The sequence below is a fragment of the Lutzomyia longipalpis genome, chromosome 3, assembly GCF_024334085.1.
Source record: "Lutzomyia longipalpis isolate SR_M1_2022 chromosome 3, ASM2433408v1".
Taxonomy (NCBI): Eukaryota; Metazoa; Arthropoda; class Insecta; order Diptera; family Psychodidae; genus Lutzomyia; species Lutzomyia longipalpis.
The window spans coordinates 3,835,347-3,853,881 of record NC_074709.1 but is presented as its reverse complement, the minus strand read 5'-3'; the positions used below and the strand labels follow the sequence as shown (position 1 = coordinate 3,853,881).

The following is an 18,535-nucleotide window of genomic DNA, read 5'->3' as shown; positions in this document are numbered from 1 at the left end:
GTTTACTATGTGCTGTTATAACAAAACTATTATGTTCTATTTTGGGAAATTTCTTCTATATTTCACGACCGATTGCTTTTGAAAGTATGTAATTACAATTGTTCGCTTAGCTATGCTATTTTGGAATATTTTTTTGGTCCGTATTCTCAAGTCAAATTTTCAAAATCTTTTAAACTTGATTGCACATATTTTAAATGAGCTTTTAAAGCTCCTTTCAAGATATTACGTTAAAATACAGATTTTTACTAAACTTTCTTATTGTAAATTCGAATTTTAACGCTTTTTTACCTCAATCGTTTAAAAAGGATTTCGTTTCATAATAGAATTTAGCCACAGATTAAATATAAATAATTAAAATGAATGAAATAATAATTCTAATCAACTAAAAAGTCCGCGAGATTAAATCCTCAGAATTGTTAACATAAATCGACCCCATGGAATAAATTGCGGTGAAAATTTAATAATAAAGTTGATGAGTGCGCAAAAATTAAATTAAAAACACTTTATCTCCCCAGACTCTGTCTCCCGCATCTCGCAGCAGAAAGTACTAATTACAATTTTATATAATACAGCAACTGTCACCCTGTGAAATTGCTCATTTAATGGCACTCAACTTTTTGCAATTGTCTGGTTAGCTGCGAATTTTATATTTTTTTTTCGGGTTCACCAGAAAGTTTATTTTCTTGATTCATTCCAAATGGAACCTGGGTATAACATAGACCAAGTTATGTCCTTTGAGAGGAATTAATGCAATTTCACTGCGACAGTACTACTTCTATCGTACCCCTCGTGGTGCCCTTGCATCCATTTGAAATCTTTTTTCCTTCAAGTTCGGCAAAACTTGTACAAGAAGTTGGACGGACGGAAAGTCTAAAGAAGTGCGGTGCAAAAAAAAGATTTCTGTTAATTTAAATCTCATAGTGAAAGTTTCCGCAGCTTCAATTGCGTCGAATTCAATATTCTCACTTCTTCTTGAGGCAGTGAGTGGGGAAAGAAAACTTTTTCAATTACCCCACTGATTTTCTAACTTTGTACACATGACTTATTGGTGGTGTTGAACATGATGGACGGATATGTATTTTAACGAGTTGCTTCTGAAACTCCTTTTTCTGCACTCCTCCTCCTCCCATAATAAGCTATCTTTTATATAAGTTTTTTTTGCTTATGATTTTTCAAAGGAACTCCCCCTCAATGATGTTTTTTTTGTTGTATTGAAAAATGCAAGAAGACGCAAGTTGGGAAAATTTTTCAATTGAGCCATAAACTTTCCTATCGCAATCACTTCAAATTCACTGATAATCTTATGGAGGTAGCAGAACAAGTAAATCCAACTTTTATGCTAACCTTTATGGCAGAATGAGGAACGTGCGGTGATAGAGGCTCTATGTTGGGGCTTTTCAGCACGATAAGAAAGGAGCGGCTTTCGATTTATGGCACTTGTGGTGAAAGTAAAATTAATTAACATTCATGACTTGTTGGAACATCTCTCTTCAGGAGGTGTCCTCTTCAATGGATGTAGCACCTCAACGGAGACGATATAAAGGGATTTGTTGTGAATTATCTGAGAAAATCACAATCTGGGAAAATCCATAATATTATTAAGGGTTTATAATTAATATTTTCTGGCAGAGCTAAAGCTATTTATTAGTGGATATATTCTGATGTGAAATTTATTCTTTTTATAAGAATTTCTTACATTTTTTTTCTAGATTTGTGGAAACTGTATTGAACGTTTAATATGAAGTTTTCTTTTCAAGAGCTTTTCGTCTTATGTCTGAGGAGCTTTTGCTACATACAATATTCAGAAAAATATATGTAGAAAAAAACTTGTAGAAAATTCGTGTAGAAAAGTTGAGTTTCATATTAGAATCCAGCAACAGGTAGGGGAGAGCGGGGTTAATAAAGTCACTTAAGGGTTTGGAAAAAGCCTAAAATATCATATTTCCTAGCTAGATAGAACAAAATGATCTGAGAAAGGGTTGTAGGGCAGTAAATTTCCTAAAGAAATGTGCTATACATTTCGCTTTTTCTATTTGGGAAATATGATTTTTTGAGCCTTTTCTAAACCCTTAAGTGACTTTTTTAACCCCGGTCTCCCCTATTAATTGGAAATTTATTTTATTAAAATAAATAATCACAAAATCATAAATTAAATTGTTTTTTCATCAAAATATCATTTTAATCGAAACATTACAAAAAAAGAAGAAGTAAGTGAAAGAAAAGCTAAAGCTAAGTTAATCCTTAATATTTATCTTTCATCGTTAAACCGCAGCCACACCTAAAGAATATAAAAACGCAAACCCCCTTAGTTTATCCTTCTTTCACTGCGAGGAGTCCCCAACAATTTGGCGCGTGTCTTCAAGCACGTCCTTTATCAAATTTGCTTTCGAAAGCGACAGATGAAGTAAAGTGAATGAAAAGAAAAAAAAGTCATTGTGCCTCCTTTCATTTTTACCCACACGGCTATATGTGCGCTTCCATTCTGAAAGTGGAAAACGATGGGCTTTTGTTATTCTCGCCCATCCTTCATACTGTGTGTGAAGCATTCTCGTCTCCCCGGGGAGGAAAAAATTGTATTTATGTGTCATGGGTGCTATGTATAATTTTGCCGTATAGCCTCATGATAAAATTTCATGTGCAAAATGCGCGCGCGAGAGGCAAAACATCGTGAAAGACGAAATGAAAAGGAAGAAAATTACATTTGCAACGTGACTTATGCTTTTATTATATTCTCGAGCTCTGTCACCCCCTTTGGAAATATTTTTTTTTCTCAGTGAAGGGAGCGCGACGAGTTTTCGCAACACACCACACAAAAAAAGCTCTGGGAAAGAGCCTCTCTTCTTCTTCGGCATCACCTTTGCATGATGGAGAAATATACATATGTATTGTATTGTATATATGTGAGCTTTCGTTTGCAATGACTGACTTTGTCCGCGACAATTGTGGGTCTCTGTCGGAACAAAAGTGCTTCTTCCTTGGCTTGAATACAAATTGTCGTATTACCATCATGTGCTTCAAAAAAAGAAGAGGGAATATACTACTCTCTTAGTATACGCGTGCTGGATTCATTCGAAGGAATGAGTAGAGGACGAAGGAGAAGAAAAAAAAAATGAGATATATACGAAACGAAGAGACGTGATTTCTTCTCTAACCACTCTTTTACACACCACACTTGCATGTCTCTACCCCAACTCTCTCTCTGCTACATATAAGCATTCACTAACGAGGAAAATTATGTGCCACTTCCATTTTATTCAAACTACAACTATTTCCGCTAGATTCACCTTCTTCAACTCTACGACAATTCCACATAGAGATTTTATCGCAAAATACTTTTGGCTAGGCATCCAAACGGTGTGAATTTCAGCGGTGGTGCTACCGTTGTCACAGCTCCACGCGACTCCCCCGCACGTCTTCTTCGCACAAAAGATTTCACCATTCACTGGTACACAATAAGAGTTTTGTATGAATTATTAAGTATAAGTTACTTAAAGTTTTTGGGCTGTGAACTTGTTTTTAGCACGCGCGGAAAGTTTTACTGAATTCCACGGAATATTAAGGAGAACGAATTCAATGAGAATTCTTGAAGAAGAGAATTCCGTGGGTGGATAAAATTAAGCTTCTATATATTAAAAATCATTTTGTCAGAATTGGGAATTTAGGAACTTATTTTTCCCAAGAAAGGAGTTTATTCATTTTTCTTTAGGAAAAGCTTTTCATTTGAGGAAACAATTGGAATACGGAAATTCCTGGAGAAAATCGAAATTTATCATAATAAATCGAAAAAGAAACTTTCCACTTTCCCTTGGGATCAGTTGAGAAAGTCTCCAATTTTTTTTTACAAAAATGCAAACAATGACGTCATCTTTGTGTTTTTTATCCCTTTTTTGTATAAACCTGTCAGTTTGTTAAATATGTGGTGTACTGATAAAATAAATGTTTCCTTTCCTTGCATTTTAAACATTACGACTGCAAAATATTGCATAAAATACTCTGTGTGTTGAGGATTAACCAGAGAAACTTTCATTTTATTCCTCTTTGAGCACCAAAAGCTCACGAGAAGTGCGAATTTTTCCACCTGAGTTTTTCGTGTGACAAAGCACAAAGTACGAGGGGAAACTTATTAAAAAAAATTGTATATAACCACAAGAACCGGAAATACTGCAGATCGCTCAAAGAGGAATGGAACATTTTTATGAATTTGTGTGAGGGGAAAATGGCGTGTTTATTGGTCGGCAGGTACACCGAAGTTGTGCGAAAAAGTTTCAATTGTTTCCCATCACTGAAAATTAAATTGTTGCTTAAAACTCCCCACATCCACCCCCAAACTCGCATGATGAATAAATCACATTTAAGCGCACCATCAACTTTTTCATTTCACTGTTTTTTTCCTAACTTGGGCGCCCTTTTTGGGAGTTGGGTGGATTGAGATTCGACTACAGGGGAAGGTTTTCTTAGGGAAAATTCTCAAGTTCTCTTTTTTTCAGCTCCTTCCAACCCCAGCTGCGATATGTATAAAAGTCAGTCACCCGCTGAACCATATTTCTTTTATTATTTGAAAGAAACAGAGCGGAATAAAATACACAGAAAAGACACGGGCGGGGTGGTATTTGATGGAATACATCAAGTGGAACACATTGAACCACTAAGGGCGACCCCACCTAAACCACCACACCAACCCCCTTGTACAATCTTGTAAGAATCACACAATTACACCAACGATTTCATCGATTCGGTGCTGTCTGCTGAATAAATCGCTTGGGAGTTAACAGTCCACCCCATTCTCTCATCCACCCCCTCCCCTCTTAAAAAGGATGCTATATAGCATCAAGGACCCCCCAACAGGAAGAATTTTCCAGTGTGGCGACGAAAAATCAAATTGTTTTGTGTGCTTGACTGCGGAAAGCTCCCTCCCACCCCCCAGTGAAAAGCTCTCACAAGAAAAGCAAAAAGTTTCCTCTCTCGTGAAACGCACATCCTCACTTCACCTCACTAACTTTTGCACACTTGTATTTTCACCATCAATGCTTTCTATATTCCATTCCATCGCTATATTACGTGGTACCCCCCTGTACGCTTGCTTTATGGTGATTTCCTGTCAGACCCTGACTTACCCGGAGAAATGGTGGGAAATTTCTCAATCAAAGAGAAATATGAAATTTTCATGGGAGCCTTATTAGCTAATTTCTGCTCAAAAAGGAAGAGCAAAAGGTACGTCAGTGTATTATATTTAAAATTGGGGCGATTATTAAGGTTGGTAGATGTAACTTTTTCACGCGGAGACCTTTGATATTTAATTTTTCAGAAACAGAACATTTTTCCGGAGAAAAAAAAACAAGAGTTCTTCACAATTTCTGAAGAATTCTAAAAAAAAACCTTTGTATGCAGAAATAGAAAATTTTCCGGAATTCATATAAAATCAGCGAAAGCTAACACCCTGCCTTGAATGTTTTCTATTTTAAAATAGGATTTTTTCTTGGAAATTATCAACCTATGCTAATATTTTACTCTGCATGGCAATGTCAAATCTCTGGATTAAACAATTCTGCGAATTCTAAAATAGCAAATTTGCCACATACTTTTACATATTTATCTAAAATCATAAATTAACAGCATTTTGACGCGGAAAATTAATGAATTTCCCATTTAATTTTGCATATTAAAGTGCGCAGCCTCAATCTTGGGTGACCTTCACTTGAATGTCTATATACCCTTGACACCCACTTTCACGAAAATTAATTCTCTTCTGGGGAAAAGTCCCCTTAATTCATATTTGGCAATTATGACGTAAATGAGGCCCCGTCAAACACATAAAGCGGCCTTTTATTGAGTGAGCTTCGATGCTCCACGAAACCCATGAGATCATTTTAGCGCCACCTCCAAGGGGTGGAGAAGTGCTAAAATCTCTCACAATTCTTGTGGCCATATACTTTTCTCCCATCACCCCTCGTTACTTTTCTGCGTGCCTTCCCTATAAATTAATTGTCCCATTTTCCCAATTTTGCGACACCCACGTTATTGTTCCCATGGCGTTCGACTGTAATTGTAATTTTGTTAAATTTAGTACACACAACCACCCCCCTGCGCAAATGGTTTATGAGAAAGTTCACCATCCAGGGCAAGAAGAGAGAAAAGAGAAAAGGCCTGCCCTGGGTAAAAGTATACCTGTTTATCACGAACAGCAATAAATTTACGTGTCGATATGCAATTTTAAAGTTTCGCTCTCAAGTACATTATTAATGGTGTGTGGATGTATGAAAATTAAATTTCTCCACTTGTGCAGAAACCACACTCGGCACGTGAAAGGTTGGTGGTGGGTATAAAGCTCCTGCCCCCCTCCCCTCTCTGTATAAACTCTATGCGGTATTATGTATTACTTATTCCAATCGAGGGTTGGGAAACCATGTTTTTTTGCGGTGTGCTGAAATTCACAGAAATTTGCAAAATCACTCACGAATTTAAATAAATAATTTGCATAGAATTTTTTTTTTCAGCGGAGTGATTTGGCCCAAATTTCAGCATAATAGATCAGCGGGAGGAATTTATTTTACTCTTTCCCTGGCGGAATAATAACATACCAAAAATTTTATAGCCTATGGTATTTGCTTTAAGACCCACCCCCATCCATCAGTCAGCATTAATCACCATCCGATGATTTTGAGGTATTGGCGTAAAAGATGAAAGAAATCTCATTTGCATTTTGTGATTGGATAGATTTCAGAGAGAAGAGAGAGGAAAGAATAATTTTCTCGCGTAATGTCGTGCAATTTAAATATCGTGTGAGCTTTCGAAGCTTTCACATATATAGCAAAATTTTTGAACGAATAATTTTTCCAAATAATAATTGCAAATACAACACAGTTTAATCACGAAAAACTTTTGAAAACTCTTGGAGACGTGTTTGCAATATTAATGGGAATTAGTGTTTGCTTCTTTTAAATAACATTTTATAACATTTTATTTTACGATATGAAACTCTTATTTGTCTTTTCAAAAGAGATTCCTATGAGAACGTCTTTCTTTTGGGTTTGTTTTTCAAATATACATTGGACAGTTGATAGACATCAAGAGTGGAGAAGGCGAGCGGGAGGGACAAAGAAGAGCACAACATAATAATCCTTCAAAAAGCTTGGTTGCACTCAATTCCCATTTTTATTCTCATGCAACTTCAGCAAAGTTTTTCCTTGAACGAAATTGTACTTTTTCCAATCATTTGTTAAACTTTTTTTTCTTCTTTTCTCATATTGTCTCTTGGAAAGGAAAATCTTCTCATGATATTATTCCAACTTTACCGATATTTTCTTGTTAAATCCCAACTTACTTCCCTTTTGTTACATTTTTCTTTTCATAGTATAAAAACGGATATAAATAATGATTTTCTTTTCCCAGGTTTGATTTTGAATGAAATATTGTTCATTAACAAAGGATCATAACTCTATTGCGAAGGTTAAAAACTTATAGTAATAAAATTGGGTTGTTAGAGCAGTTATAGGAGCTTAAGAAAATTATTTACTTTCCTTCTAAACCAAACAAGAGTATTGTAAAAAATAATTGTAGGCTTTTAAATTACATACATTCACAAAGCAAAGGTTTGTAACGACAAATAAATCATAATTAAATCTAAAATTGATTTCCCCAGTCCCTAACTAAATAAATTATGCAAATTATGGTGACAAAAGACTTCCAAATGTTAAACAAATTGATTTTTCACAAATCAAGTGGGACTAAATGTTCTCAAAATTGTATATATTCCAAATGATGAAATTATTATTAAACTAAATGAAATAAATATTTAATTTTTAGCTCATTAAGTATTCATTATAAATTTTCAATTAATTTCTATATTGGATGTATGAAATACAATTTTAGAAAATTGTTGTTGATTGTGCGAAAAATTAATTTATTTATTAAAATTATTGTGAATACAAGCAAAGGAAAATAAATTGAAATACAAATGAGGTTGTGTATCGAAGTTGGGAGCGCTTTAATTAAATTTAAAGGAAATCCCCTAATTTAATGAAAACTTGGTATTACCAAGACTTCATACGGAAGAGTTAACGTAAGCGAAAGCAAAACTTGATGAAAACTTTGTGTGCGAAGGGCATTAAACTTACGTCAATGGGATCTTATTAGGGGGCAAACAAATGGTGAGAAGAAAATACAATAATCATGGAGTATGTTATTTTAAGATATAAAGTTTGTTTAATTTACAAGATTATGAAGAAATTTTTTTTCTTTACATTTCAAAGTGTTTTCCATGAGAACCATTTCGATGGAATAAAAATCCCAGAAAATTGATTTTTTGTTCAAAAGATCAAAAAGTTGTAAAACAAACGTCTATATTTCATCTCTAACTCCGGCAGACTTCATTAAAATGAAATGCTTAATCTTCAACATCCCAGGCACAACAAGAGAGAGAAAATGTTTTTCAAATCCCTTGAGATCTTTTCCTTGCAAAGATTTCCAGAATTTCCATCAACTTTTTCCACCCACCCAACTCCCCACTCTGCCTCTGGGAAGTTTGTCAACAAGGGGCTGTGAATGGTTTGTAAATTAGGCAAATAGTTGAATGTTTAAGGATATGTTTGGGAGCTATTAAATTCATGGTCGGAGCACACATATAGTCCCCAATTTCATATTTCCAAGGAAGTATACTACACCGCCATGAATGGGAGATTATTAATGCGAAAACAGAGCAGAGAGCATAGAACTCAAGCAAATAACCATATTTTATCGTGGGTAGGAGTTATATAACTATGTGTGTGTGTATGTGTCCATATATGGAAAATGAGTGAGAAAATCCCTCGTCTGTAATCCCCCATGCAAACAATCCACAATGAAAATTTGTGGATAAATCACACACCAATATGTGATCTTTCGAGTCTGGAATCTCATTTCAAGCATTATTAATTTGTCCCTCGTACCTCATTTTCAAACTAAAACGTTCACAAATTCAAATAGTTGGACACAATTCTCCAGCGTATATGGAATTCCATAATACTACACTCCCAATTCCTCGGTTTCCATCCTGCCCTCGAATGTATGTAGTACATACATAGCAACACTACGATAAATCCCTTTTGGCATGGAGATTAATGAAGGCATGGAAGATAGTTCTGGGTAGGAAATTGATAAAATTCCACAACATCAAATACCACCCCATTTTAGTCCCACACAGTTTGCACGAGCCCATCAAATGACTGAAATTGCCCGATAATGATGTTCATTGGCAAATGAGACGTCTATAGAGGAGGCCAAAGTACACCGCTGGGATAAAGAATCGAATCATTTTCAGCAAATTTTCCTCATCTCTCTAAACCCCTTCCCCTTTCCCACCCCCGTACCCCACCGCTGTGACCCAATAGAGGGATTACGACACAGATTAGGCGTACTTTAGCCAACAATCTGATTTTTTTTCCTACCATTGCGTGGTGGAAATCTGCAATAAATCAGTGGATAATTGTTCATGAAGTGTGTTTCCATAAAAATGTACTTGTGAGTAGCATATAAAAGTAAAGGGGAGCCGGAAATGGTCTCAAAAGGCGGAAGTATCTATAAACGGAGTGGAAACATGATGGGATAAATAAGAAAATTCTCACACAAATCCAATCAGATTCTACTTTTCGCATTCTTTCCCAACGCTCCCCACCCACCTCTGTGTTATGTATGATAAAAAAGAAAACATCAATACGATATCCAATTAAATGGCAAATAAGTAATAGAGCGTGTATTTATTGGAGATTTATTATATTGAGTTAATTGGAAAATCCAATAAGTTATGTATTTAGGAATGAATGAAAATATATTTCAGAAACAACACCACCGAAATACATCGATAATTTTAGCTCATAAATTGTGAGGTCATTCATTGAAATTGTGATAGTTTTTCTTGAGAATAGAATTTATGTATTTCATTTTGAGAAATTAATAAACATTGCAGGGGTAAGAGGAGAGATAGAATGGAAAATATTTTTGAAAATTGATTTGTGTGTGTGTATTCAATTTATGAAACTACTAATTATGTTGTCAGATAAGTCAGATAATTAGATTCAGCTGTATTATGGTTAATTATCTAAACACAACAGTACCAACGCTAATTGCCCAAGTAAAGAATGGCACGGAAGTTAGGCTTTTGGGTACTTCATTGCGGAGCGCGTTTTTGTTCGATGGCCCAACGAAAAGGTCAGCGAAAAGGGCCATCAATGGTATGGTGGAGGATATAGAGTGGGTGGCAATTGCCAATGGTTGGACTTACAGTTTCTTTGTTCCTGTTGGATTTAGCCAGCACAGCTTCAAGCCATTCCCATTGTCTCTGTGATTCATGGCTCTCTACTCCCGAGAGTGCCCTCGTCTGGCCCCCGGTGTCTGTTGCCGGCACAGCTGCATAGTACCCATTGTTTGAGCCATGGTAGTAATTCCCATGGTTATAGTAGTAATTGGTATGTTCAGAGGAGTCGCCATTGGAGCTTCCTGGTCTCTGCCTGATGGCCGCAGAATGGCTCTGCGTGTATTTGAGATCGTGTCGCATAAAATTAGTATTGAGCACAATTATCCTTAGTTGACTTTTTGTTTGCTCAATTGTGTAGTATCCGCCTGCAAATTCAACACAAAAATCATCGCATTATATATTGGGGAATAATGACGATTTTACCCCCAAAAACCAGAGCAAAGCCCACACTTGATGAGAAAGAAAAAAATTTGCATCTCCCCTGGCAATTCATCTCAATTTACTCAAGTTTATTTCCCAAAAGGCAAACCTTTTGCAACCCACTGGCCTGACTCCTTTAAGAGTCATAAAGTTTGAGAAAAAAAAAGAAGCAAAAGCTGAAAGAACTGCGATGATGCTCACATTTTAATTAAAGTTCAAAGTGAAATTCTGGAAATTCTCTTTATAGTCTTCAAGTAGAAGTATATAAACATAGGTATACCTATCTATATCTTCTCTTTTGCTAACTTTGAAACGAATTTCATTTTGAGAGAAAATTCGAGTTATTAACTAAATTTAACGGATTGATTAGTTTTCTTTGAGAGAAAATATTCACAATTTTACCAAATTTGGCATGAAATTTCTGAGAAATTATAAGGAAAATTCCAAATTGATTAGATTTTGAAGATTTTACTATACTGAGTTTAAATTTTCAATGTTTAAAATTTAATTTGAAAAAATACTGAATCAATGAAATAATAAAATAAATAAATTCTTATAGAATAGCCAATGTGATAAAAATTCCAAATCGAAACCTCAGATGAATTCACAATTTTTGTTCTCTCTCAAATTCGTCTCCTCTTCTCAGAGAGTGGACGAACTATAGAGCTTTTCATCACTAAAATTTGAAGCTTTTATCACTTAAATGATTGAAACGTGAACTGGAAGCTTAAATGAAAAATGCCACGCGATAAATCATTTGGTGACTCTTAATAATTCAAATGAAATGAGAAATGAGAGATGCTCAATAAAATTTTCTCTATGAAATGAGATCTCATTTAATGGCTCTTTTTTTATTCCGAAGCCCCGCATGGAAAAAAATGAGACGTTATTCTTAATATCGCGAAAATGGAAGTGGTTGGGAGTTTATTACATTTCTCCTCCACACAATTATGTGTGCATTTTCTCAATGATTCCCCATAGAGTTGAATCGGGGTCAAGGGAGAAGGACTTTAATGACCCACAATAAATCTTCGCAGTCAGCGTTAAAGAAAAATTTCCTTATGGTGAGTTTGTGGTTATAAAAAAAGGCTTTTTCCTGTAATATTTCCGCGTGTTTTTCATCCACGGATGTTATTATAATTAATTACTTTTTTTCTCTTTCAGAGGTGGCAATCAAAATAAATTGTGAATTATTCATGCGGATTTTTCTTTCAGAGAGTCATTAAGCTTTGTAAGTTTTTTTTTTGTAGCAGAAGGTGAAAAGGATTGGTTCGCGCGTCTTCTCAGATGTTTTCACAGATATTTTGAAAAATAACTTAATTAACGTTAAAAGAAGAATAACAAATGATGAAAAATTAAATAAAAGCTACCACAATTGAAAATCACTCACAAGAAACAATATTAGGAAAGAAAAAAAAATGTTAGAGAGATCAAAAGAAAAGTAGATAATTAAAAAGCTCTGCAAAAAGCACCAAGAGAGTTTAAAGTCTATAAAAGACTACACAATTTCATTTCATAAATATGTTCTCCGGAAGAGCTACGTTATATAAATGCTTCTATGCTGCTCAAAAAAAATTTCAAGAGTTTTATTGCGCTCCTAATTAGAGTTAAACTTTAACTTTCTCGTTGGTACTTCAAAATCCTTTTTGTCCCCAATACAGAAGCGCGCGTCTGATGCGACTTACTGTATAGTATAGTGAGCTCATTTACAACGCGGGGGAAGGATGTAAATTGTGGGCGAAAAAGTGGTAAAAGTAGTTAAGTGTTGAAAATGGGGGTACATATAGCAACCACAATGTCGTCTTACCTTTCTCAAATGTCTGGAGTGCTTCCAACGGTAACCAATGCCTCCACAGCTCACCAAGACGATGGAAATTTCCGTTTTGACCGTCCTCATGACCAAGCACCGGAAACACGAATTGAGACGGAAATGTACGCCCCAGTAGTTCAGTTATATTGCGCAAGAGATCCAAACGATGCGATTCCAGGGAACGTCTCGTTGAATGCGACAAACCATCGCTGCAATTTGAATAGAAATTGTGGTGAAATTTGCAAATCTTACCGAGAGACTGAGATTTTTGTAGAGAGTATTTCGCGTACAACAACCCCCAATCCGTATGAACAAAATTACATCATCATCCACTACCAACCCGCCATGCATCCAAAGTACCCACCGATAATTTTAAAAGGGGGTATGGGATGGTATTTGAAGACAAGCAGCAATTGGAATGTCAATGATCCGCTTTCTCTCAGCTTCAATTGAGCATAAACTGGATGAAATTGTTTTAATTAATGACTCAATTCATTTGCTCCCTAACGCGTATATTTGGGATGAAAATGTTTCAAACATTTATATGCGATAGATGTGCTATGAATATGAAATAGTTTTAAATAAAAAAATCCTCTTACATACCATATATAATGATTTTCTCATAAAATATTTGTTTGTGGAGAAGAATTCAAATAATTTGCAATTTAATTAAATGCAAATTGAATGATTCTTTCAAACACTCGGTGCACTTTTAATCATCCTTCTTCCCTTTTGTAGGTAAACAATTTTCTTATAAGTGGAAAAATTCTTTAATCAAAATAGTCAGAAATTCCACATTTGGGAGAAAATTCACAATGCACTTTTCTCCGTGTGGAATGCCTTTCCTTGCCAAAATTGGGAATGTTCTTTGGTGAATCTTTTGTGTGATGGAATGTGAGGAATTTTGGCAATGTGGAACTGCTGATGGGAAGTGGTTTGAAGTTGAGGCGGAAGAAGCAATTGGCATTGATGAAAACCCCACCCTTTCACCATTCCCGTAAAGGAGGGAGTAATATGGCGCGCACGTGGAAAGTCAAATGGTGTTCGATCAAGTGGAAAAACAGGGAAAACTAAAATGATTGCGAAAACCAACAAGCGAAAACATTAATACCCACAGGCACATCTTTCTTTTCGCCTTCATCCTCCCCTTCACGCGGGAGGCTGGGGAGTGAAATCTGGGTGAAATCTACCGAAGGAATCACACAACGAGAGCGAGAGAGTGAGGAAAATCCATTCTTCATAGAGATATGGGGAAATCCAGCATTTAGGAATGAGATGGAATTGGAGCAAAGGATGGTTGCCTCAGCGAAATTATTATGGGTGTCTCATTAAGCAGCGGCAGCAGAGGCAAATTGGGGCCCCATTTACTCCACTTTATGTACCAAGTGTATTATTTTATGTGTGTACACAGAGTGTTGGAGGTGCCCATGTATTCCATTGAGAAAATATTTAATATGATGATTACGATGAATGGGATTCTGGGCAGGAACATCACGATGGGGGCCTGATGAATCTGGCCACTCACCGCTTTTATTGCCATAACCACCCACGGCACAATAACTATTCCATTAAACGGAATATCTTATGCTATTTTCTTTTATTAAATTAATTTCTGTTTTATTTTTCCGCACCCAAATTGCCCATCGTGTACCCACCCCCCCCCCCCCTCAAACAGCCACAGAGAAAAAAAGGCACATTCCATTCAATTCAATGAGCTTCCACCAGCATTTTCTCTTCCCACCCCCCGCCCTTGCTGCTATACAACTTTTCCATCTCTGGTGGAAAATCGATAGCCACGTAATTGTTTGTACATGGAATATTGCGGAAACTCACAGATAAATGATCTGATTTTTGGATTTTATCCTTCCCAGTCAGGCACAGGCTGTGCGGCGATATAAAATATTCAAACGGATCCGTTATGCCTAAATATTTATTTTATCTACAGAATACAACTAAAAGAAAATTGAATTATTAACTGTTCAATCAATTTTCTAATTTACATCCAAATATTCTTATCCCAACATCAATATTTAATGATTCAGTTTTAAAGGACTTTTGTTTATTTATTCTGTTTAATTTTATTTATTTATTTATTAATTAATGTCATTTTAAAGAAGAGCGTAGCTAGATATTTATTCGTTTTCCATTCATTTTTAACTTTTGATGTATCTTCATTAACGTTTGATATTCATTTTCTAACGTTTAGCGTTTGTTCTAATCTTTTAGAATTATTCTTAATCTTTTCATTTATTTTTAGATTTGATATATTTTACAACGTTATGCGTATCTTTTCTAACTATTGACGTTAATATAAAGTTTGAAATTTCTTTTATAACGTTCAACGTTACTTTTCGAACGATTGCTGTTTTTTTTTCTTTACTGTCCTGAGAAAATAATTAATTTATTCTTATAAATTATCCTGAAAATATTTGTTAACCTTTTAAATGGGAAATAACCATAACTAATTCCACCCTTAGAACATAAAGTCTTTAAGAAAGTACAAGAGTATTCCTCTCAATGTGAAATACCAACTTATTTACGATCGAAACCTTCTCATGACAATGCAAAAAGACTGCCTGCCTATATACACGTCCGTATGTCCAAAAGTTAGAGAGCAACTTTAATGAATAAAAGGAAACAAGGAGTGATTTACTCGCTCTCACAGTGCCTGTGGAGATAAGAAAATTATTCATGACAAACAGTTGTGAATGTTTGAGAAGAAAACTGGGTGAGTGCGAAGAAACTACAAATTGTAATGAGATGCTAACAAAATGTCTTAAATCTCAGGAATTTGTCAGTTTCACATTCGCAACTTCTTGTTGTTTTCTAATTGAAACTTTTCCCAGTACTATAGGGAAAGTTGTTTGATACACTTCCTCGTAGCATTGCAATTAAGTACACATGAAATTAAATTGATGACATGTCTTGTTGAGATAAAGTCAAGAATATTTTAATTTTATTGTAAATCATCACATGGTGGAAATTTTATATATAGAATCAGTGGAGTCAAAAAGAAAACTATACAGCAAAGCATATTCCACGTACGAATATTTTCATTCTTCTTTTTATGAAATTTAAAAGTTTTTACGATGTTTGAGATATTCTATATAGTATGGTACATCAACCGTAATTTTGCATGTCCTATGCTTGAAAAGTTTAGGACTTGTTAAAATGGTCCCGCAACATAAAAGTTTATTTCACAAAAAAGCGAACTTTTTGATAAACTCTCAAGCTGAGTTTGAGTTTTTTCCTAGAGTTATATGCACTACATAAAATCTACGATAATTAGTTTAAAATTCTTAAGCGGTTCTTCATTAAACAACAAAAGATCTCATACTCAGCTTATTTATTTTTTAAACTACAGTCTGTTTCCCCTTGAAAGTGAATTATTTCGTTAAAAACTTTAAATTATATTTCTTTTCTCTCACGAGCATGGTTTGGAAAAAGAAATTATTTCTGGATCTGAACCCACACTCAAACGCTTGAGAGTCTAGCGTCTTTTCTGCTGAACTATTTTTTTTTTAATCTAATTCAAGAAATAAAAAACGATATAATATTAAAATAGCAAACTACTTTAGAAATTACTTCAAGAATGAAGAATGCCAACCATTATCTGCACTTCAATTTATTATGCATTGATGTACAACACAGTGATGCCCTCAATTTGTTTAAACCTGAAACTTTTGGTTTTCCCTTGTGGGTTTAAAATCGATTTTAGTCTCTCTGTATGGCATGGATCACTGTCGTAAGATACTATTTATGCTCGTACACAGACACATCGAAAGTCTTCCAGATAAGTTTTCAAACAAAGCCAAAAGTTTGGCAAAGAGCATAGAAAATCATTACACTTTGATGGCTTCACCCATATAATAGTTCTCACAGTGCGGATACTTGGTATTTTCCCCACATTATATTCCACACCTCCCCTCCCCCTCCCTCTTTTACTGTGTAAAGTTTTCGCAGAAACCATGCAGCAAATTTTCATTCTCCCAACGAAAAAGTTCAAACTTTCATATCGTTTTATAGTACTCCCCGCACCGCCAAAACCCCAAAGTATCGTACCCACAATGGGTGTCGTCTCATCTCTTAGCAACACTACATACTGCTCCGCACAGCCAAGAGCGGAGTGACCAAAAGTGCTTCATTGGGGTTGAAGGATGTCCCTCATGATGAGCCAATATCATGTCTCTTTTCACTCCCCTGGCAAAATATATACCCACACAGAAAACTCTTCTCTGCATCAAATGGAAGAAACTCCACCAATGTGAGCTATTTTTGCCCCAGACAGAAGAAATAAAATTACAGAATTGCTGAGCATTTGGAGATAATCTGTTTGTAGAACTTTTAATTTTAAAAGACAGATGGAAGGAGCAAAGATGAGATGATTAATGATGTCTCTAAGAAAAACCATTTGGATCTCTTGAGAAAAGTTTAAGAATTTGATAATTACATTTTATATTTGAGAGATTTTTCATCGACAAGGGAATCTTTTTAAGTGATGTCTAGAAGTGATAAGATTATTCATTCCAAAGGTACCGTCTTAAGTCCTAAAAAAAATTTTTAGGAAATTTTTTTAAAAAAATTTAAAATAAATATTTCATAGTTTTGATAGGTTTTTTTCTTGAATTTGTTTTAAAACCGTTTAACAGTGACTTAACCAGGGAAAGTATTTAAATACATAAACTCCAAAATAGAGAAGAAAATCATTTAGGATCGTTTGGTCATTTTCTCAGGAAAGAAATAAATTATTTTAGTTTCTTTCAGAGATTTTCAAAAAATAAAAATTAACATAAACACGAAAATGGTTAAGTCTTTGTTTTAAAAACTGCCTTCTTTTCTAGTTTAAAACACCTATATTTTTAATAAATTATCCTTAAAGTCCTTAAAGGAAAAGAACTATTTCAATTTCAAACGTTTATAAAAATTCTCTTTTAGAATCAAACTAAAGAATTCATGATGATTTTAGAAACCAATTAAACCATGAAATGAGTTAAAAAGCGAATAAGGTTTGTATGTCCTAATATGAGTTTTCTTCTCTTTCCCTGCTGCAGGTTTATATTTTTTCCCAAGCTTTCCCAAATTTAAATACTTGGTACTTTTTAAGAAAAGTAGTCGTAGTGTTGTCGTAGTTCTGACAACATTTTGTAATAAGGATACGTAAAGTTGTGGGTAGTCGTGAACATAAAATTCAATTTTTGCTACATCTTTTAATATAAATGACATTTTGAAATGATTTCATCGTTGTAATTTACTTATAAACAATTCATGGATACATTTTAGTGCAAAATGTTAATTAACATCACAATAAAACGCAATTAAAGAGAAACATGCGAATGACCACCAAAATGAAATCTTAAAGAAGTCATAATGCGTTGAATAAAATATTGAATATTTCTGTGCTTATTATTTGATGAGAGAAACTAATTTTACATAATAATTTTATTTACTGCATTTATCCTTGGAATATATAATTTTGGTTTTACTTCTTTAATAAAAAATAACTGAAAATAAAAAAAATATTTATTTGTAACCGACTCATTTCTACGACAACCAAAAATAAGCCTTTAAGAAGTCGCAACGGACGCAACATTTACTGCAGTGTACCAACTACGGAAGAATTACTACCTGACTTAATTGTTTTTTAATTACGTACGCAAATGTACACAAAATGAACCACGTACGCATGGTTTACGTACGGAATTATAACGTAACCTAAAATACTGCTGAAAATTAAGTTTGTCCAACGACTACACAACAAAATGGCTTGTAAAGTGTATTCCCCATTTTTTTTCATGCTACATGTATGTGCTATATACACACTACCTATACTTTCCCGCACGGTGGAGCATACGATATGCAATTAAGCAAAAGAGGAGGGCATGGCAAAAGGGGCAATTTTGGAAATTCCGGAAATCGCTTCAGCATTTCCTCTCGAAATCGCCCTTCCGCTTTCAAGGACGTCATGGCAAAAGTGGAAGCCTTAACGGGTTGAATGTTAGTAAATTGTGTGCATCGAAAAGTGGGGCGGGTTCCTGGGTGGCAAAGGGGTAAAAAGTTAGTGCTATTTTGTGGGTGAA

General features: G+C 34.8%; 1 protein-coding gene across 6 annotated transcripts in view; it reads right to left on the bottom strand.

Annotated features, from left to right (window-relative positions):
- LOC129793455 (acid sphingomyelinase-like phosphodiesterase 3b) overlaps nucleotides 1–18,535 on the bottom strand; it is an 82,175-nt gene that overhangs the window by 15,921 nt on the left and 47,719 nt on the right. For all 6 annotated transcript variants that reach the window (XM_055833488.1, XM_055833489.1, XM_055833490.1 and 3 more), the window contains 2 exons: nucleotides 12,456–12,667; nucleotides 10,256–10,593 (listed from right to left, as the gene is read on the bottom strand). In XM_055833488.1, the coding sequence (XP_055689463.1) occupies nucleotides 10,256–10,593; nucleotides 12,456–12,667 (550 nt within the window). The remainder of the gene's footprint in view (nucleotides 1–10,255; nucleotides 10,594–12,455; nucleotides 12,668–18,535) is intronic.